At 45.2% G+C, this 5034-nt stretch overlaps 1 protein-coding gene across 1 annotated transcript; it reads left to right on the forward strand.

The window, feature by feature from the left end:
* Window positions 1-2844: 2844 nt before the first annotated feature.
* Window positions 2845-4582, forward strand: LOC112290427 (uncharacterized). Its single transcript, XM_024536630.3, has one exon. The coding sequence runs from the start codon at window positions 3157-3159 to the stop codon at window positions 4447-4449; it is 1293 nt and encodes a 430-aa protein (XP_024392398.1). The 5' UTR covers window positions 2845-3156; the 3' UTR covers window positions 4450-4582.
* Window positions 4583-5034: the final 452 nt, after the last annotated feature.

Consider the following 5034-nt stretch of genomic DNA (forward strand, 5'->3'; position numbering starts at 1 on the left):
AACTATTGACTCCATCGTCTCGGGTTGCATCCCCGTCCTCTTTCACGAGGATTCGGCTGAGAAGCAATACATTTGGCACTTACCCGAAGATTATAAAAATTTCTCCGTCTTCATACACGAGGATTGTGTGACCAGTGGAAAGTGCGTCGTCCGAGATATCCTGAAGAGGATACCCCAGTCCGAAGTGCTTAAGAAGCGTGAGAAGCTTATCTCCATGATCCCCAGCGTGGTGTATAGGCATCCTCTGGCCTCCGACTTTCTGCAGAAAGATGCATTCGACTTGGCCATCGATGGGATGCTTCGCAAGGCGGCTGAGCTCAAGGAATCTTCTCAAAATTCGATTGTGTGAAGATTCGCTTGAGTGATTCTAGTTCTCCGTGGAACTGGGCAAAGTTTTGACCTCGAACCCATTTTTTCACGTTAGTTCTTCTGAGCACGTTAGTGAGATTCCTTTCCCTTCTGTTAGATTGAGGTGAGCGATCCCCACTTTCCCCCACCGTGGCTCATAGCATTAGATTGAGAAGCGGGATGTGAGGATTTGAGAGTGAGGATTTGCTTCCAGCTCATACTATGGTTGCTTATTGAATGCCCTCTCACTCCCTGGGAGTGTCCACACATTGGTAGTAATGTAGAGTCGGTATTCTCCACGACCACTTTTAGTACACATGCGCCACTCTTTTGTGGGGGATCTCTACCTGAGGATATAAGGTTTAATTTCCCCATTAAGTTTTATGGCGATATTATCACTTAGGTGTCTGGTCTGTGGACTTTTAAGTACAGTAGATCCAAGCAGCTTTCTGCGCTGCGTGTTCAGTAGAATTGTGGTGTAACAGAAAATCTGAAGAACCCTCTCTTTTGAGTTTCAATGTTCGTATGTCAGACTTTGGATGGAGATGTTGCAACTCGAACTGTTGTTGCACAGATGTACAGTGCACAGCACAGCAGTCGGTTTCAAAGTGGCCAACTGATACGAATGGAATACACGATATTCATTGTAAGACTAAACGATTTTTTTATTACGGAATCACACAATGAAACGGAGTTTGATATCCCCCAGTTTTGAGTTTAGTTGTTGATTTGGTTTGCATTTAAAAGCATAGTTGCTGGGTTGCCGCACAATGAGCTAGAGAAGCTCAAACAGGATAAATGAGAATTGGCATAGCAGTACGAGAACTGGTTTGGGGAAGGTTGTTCGAATTATCTAGATATGGCCTTAGTCTCTTATAACTACTTGTAGAAACTTTTCCGAACAATTTATAATGAGGCGATAAGTCGCTCACTAAATGGCTTTAAAAACAACAGCGCACTCTCCTTGAAGCCCGTTTTGACTTGTCTTACTAAGTGCCAGTACAAATTTCCTCCCCCCCGAGAGACATTTCTGCATCCATCAATTTACTACCAAGAGTATCATTCATTATCGCACCAATTGAGCTCAAAAACTACGAGAAGTACGATCAGGTGCTCTACAGACTTACAGTGATGTGTAGAAAAAATATCCTAGTCATAATCGTGACTTCTGACACGCAAAACATGCAGGCTATCGTGAGAGCAGGCTTGTCAATTCTGGTGTAAATCTTACCTCTCAATGCAGACATTGCGGTTGCAAAGCACGATGGTGATCATCACTGGAACCATGCAAACACTCCGATGCTTTCAAGTGTGGCTACTCACTATGAAACCAAGAACCGGTAACTACCCTGCGCATGGAGCTTTCACAACGCTTGCCGGTTGTATGCCACACTCCGCGCCCCCGCAATAAGAAGAGGAAAGGTGATAGGTCATCCAGAAGCATGCTAAATTATCAAGATCGCCAGAATTGAAGCAAAGGCGCAGATAGCCCATAATAGATGGTCGAGACAACGTGTTCGGCATCTTTGACATAACTGCAAGGAGAGGAGGTTTAAGAAAGGCATTATCAATCAACATTGCAGAACGTGACAATTCTTTATTACAACATTGCCTCTGCTAAACCACATGAACCCTCTAAGCACTCGTTCCAGCACATCGAAAATACAAATGTGCGCTCACCCATCATATACCAAACATGTTCCCAAGATCAAGAGCATTGTGCAGTTTCATGAACACAACATACAGCACGTAACAGTGGGTGTTACAGGATCCGCACGTTTGGTACAACCCATTGACACGAACGACGGAGAAATCACTAGATCTTTTCGGAACGAAATCAAACGACTCACCACCGAAGCTCCGTTTATAAGCAAGGTGATATTGCTTCGCATCTCAGGGAATTTGTCGGGTATGAAGATCACAAAGAAAGCCACGGCTATGTCTCATACGGCCACTCTCTGCCCTGGCCATCTAACGATTAAGTTTAAGCGACCAAAATCCCCATTGGGCAGTGTCTCTGCTGAACCTTCTTCAGAATTGTGTCTATAGCTGAAACGCAGAGAAACAAACAAGTGAAATGCGCCGTTCGGAGAAACCAGAAGCACACTTTGTTCACTTGGATCACAATAATAGATCATGCATTATTCAAACAATAGTTCCAAACGAGTCAATCCTCAAAAAATTACAAAAAAATCATAAAATATTTTTTCTCAAAAGGAAAACAGAAAACAGAAAAACAACGCTCAGTACAAGCTATGGAGGTATTGAATTGATTACAAAAAAAAAAAAAAAAAAAAAAAACACTGATATTGCAGAGGGATGAATGTACGAAAAGCAAGGTATAAATTTACAGTATCATAAAATAAAATTAAATAACATTATAGAAAAATTGACGAAATCGTCAAAGAGAACAGTGACTAAGTTCAAAATGGTTGGACAGAACTAGGACCAAAAGTTACAAGTGTAGTAAGAAGTTCTAACCCTAAAGAGACTTGGGCTCATCGGATCAGGAATGGAAGACTGGCTGATTGTGGATAAGCTTCGGATGAGGGAAGATCCTTGCGTCGCCTTCACTCCATGCTCGCTTCCCCCTTCTCCCTCGTTGGTTGCATCCGCCACGAGGATCGTTGGCGGGCTAGCGACTCATTGTGCACAGACTGTTTGTTCTCTGCGTGTGCAGAAGCTGGAGAATTTGGTGCGGTGACATAGGTCAACTGTGCGTGAATTTGGAGTTTCTGGGGAGAGGTGGTGTGACATTGAGCTTACCGGATGTGAAATTAGAGGGGAGGATTTGCTGTTGGGTGAAAGATGGCTGCTTTGAAGGCCTTGTGTAGCTGCGTTGATGGGGCCTGCAGGTCGACAGAGTTGGGTTCAGCTTGTGCTTCATTCCTGGGTTCGCAATGTGGGTGGTCTGGGTCCTCGCAACAGGCTTGCGGGATGCGTCGTAGTGGCTCTGTGCATTGTAAACCCTACGCGTGCCGTGCTACTAGCGGTGGGGAGGGGAGCGATGCGAGGAGCGGCGCGGAGCCGTTGCTGCTGAGAGTGGCGCGTGGAGAGGAGGCAGAGCGGACGCCGGTGTGGCTCATGCGGCAAGCTGGACGCTACATGGCCGATTTTCGCAAGTTTTCGGATAGGATTTCGTTTAGGGAAAGGTCCGAGACGGCAGACATTGCAATTGAGCTCTCTTTGCAGCCATGGCTAGCATTCCGAACCGATGGGGTTATTATGTTTTCCGACATTCTTACACCATTGCCAGCCCTTGGCATCGAGTTCACCATGGTCAAGGGTAAGGGCCCCGTCATTCCTTCTCCCGTTCGTACTCTCGAAGATATCCAGAACTTGAGGACGCTAGACGACCCGGACCAGTCTCTCCCCTTCATAAGACAGATACTCTCGTCACTGAGGAAAGAGGTGGAGGGGAAAGCTACTTTGATAGGATTCATCGGCACTCCGTGGACCCTCGCCGCATATGCCATGGAGGGCTCGTCTGACAAGAACCTCATCAAGACAAAAAGTATCATGATGCACAACCCTGAGATCTTGCATGCCTTTTTAGCTCACCTCACAGATGCTCTCGTAACCTACGTTTGTCACCAAATCGACTCCGGTGCTCAAATTGTTCAGCTCTTCGATTCGTGGGCGCACCATCTCTCCCCCGAGCAATTCAGTGAATTTAGTTGGCCTTATGCAGAGCAATTGATAGATAGGGTGAAGATCGCTCGTCCTGATGTCCCATTGATATTCCATGCGAACGGTGGAACTGGCAAACTACATATTGTTGCACAGAGGAAACATCAGGACGTCGTGGTGGGTCTGGATTGGGCCACTGAAATGCGAGAAGCGAGGTCACTTCTCGGCCCGAAGACAGTTCTCCAAGGCAATGTTGACCCCATGGTTCTTTTTGGATCTGAGGATGTGATTCGAAGGGCTGCTGAGCAGAACATTAGAGACGCAGGCGGAAATTATCACATTCTGAACGTCGGCCATGGCGTCGTTCAGGGTACTCCTGAAGAATCCGTGAAGCTTTTCTGTCAGGTAGCTAGGGAAAGCGGTAAATTGTCGCCAAATGTAAGTCCTTCTGCCGAGCTTCTACAGGTTTAGCTAACATTGTAGGGTTTTTTTGCGAGTTAAGTGTCCTGTTGAGATCGTTTCACATTCTACATTGTGCTGTACTGTACCGATTGAGAATTTAAAGGTGATGCAGGAGTCCAAGCTCCCTGCACAATTGCAAACACTTAGCTTTACCTTCAATGCTTGTCTGTATGAGTCGTTCTTCCATTCCTTGTCCTTGTTGGTGTATACAGTGCACCATCTTTTCTCAAAAAACTAGTAGATTTACTTGTTGGTTCTGCTGATAGCAAAGTTGAGAGAAGGTTATTATATGTGGCTACACAGGTTTGGCTGATGCCACAACACATGGTAGCTAGTACCGACCTTGGAATTCGTTTTAAAATCAGTGTATTCTAAGGTTGGTAGACTGATTTATGAATGGGTGAAGCAGCAAGTGAACGATATGAACTTGTAGTGGAACTAGCTTCAGTTATCCATGGGATTCTAAATCGCCTCTCGCCATATTGTGTAATTTGCATTAATACATCATTCTAAAATTAACCAAGCTTATGTAAACTATCTTCTATGAATGATTTTTTATGCATTTTCGTAATACAGTACTAAAGTTTGTGTTAT

Source organism: Physcomitrium patens, chromosome 13, assembly GCF_059467195.1.
Source record: "Physcomitrium patens ecotype Gransden chromosome 13, ASM5946719v1, whole genome shotgun sequence".
NCBI classification, from domain to species: domain Eukaryota; kingdom Viridiplantae; phylum Streptophyta; class Bryopsida; order Funariales; family Funariaceae; genus Physcomitrium; species Physcomitrium patens.

What these genes read in the sequence shown, in the direction of transcription:
- LOC112290427 (XM_024536630.3), top strand. Translation starts at nt 3,157, where the DNA reads ATGGCTGCTTTGAAGGCCTTGTGTAGCTGCGTTGATGGGGCCTGCAGG.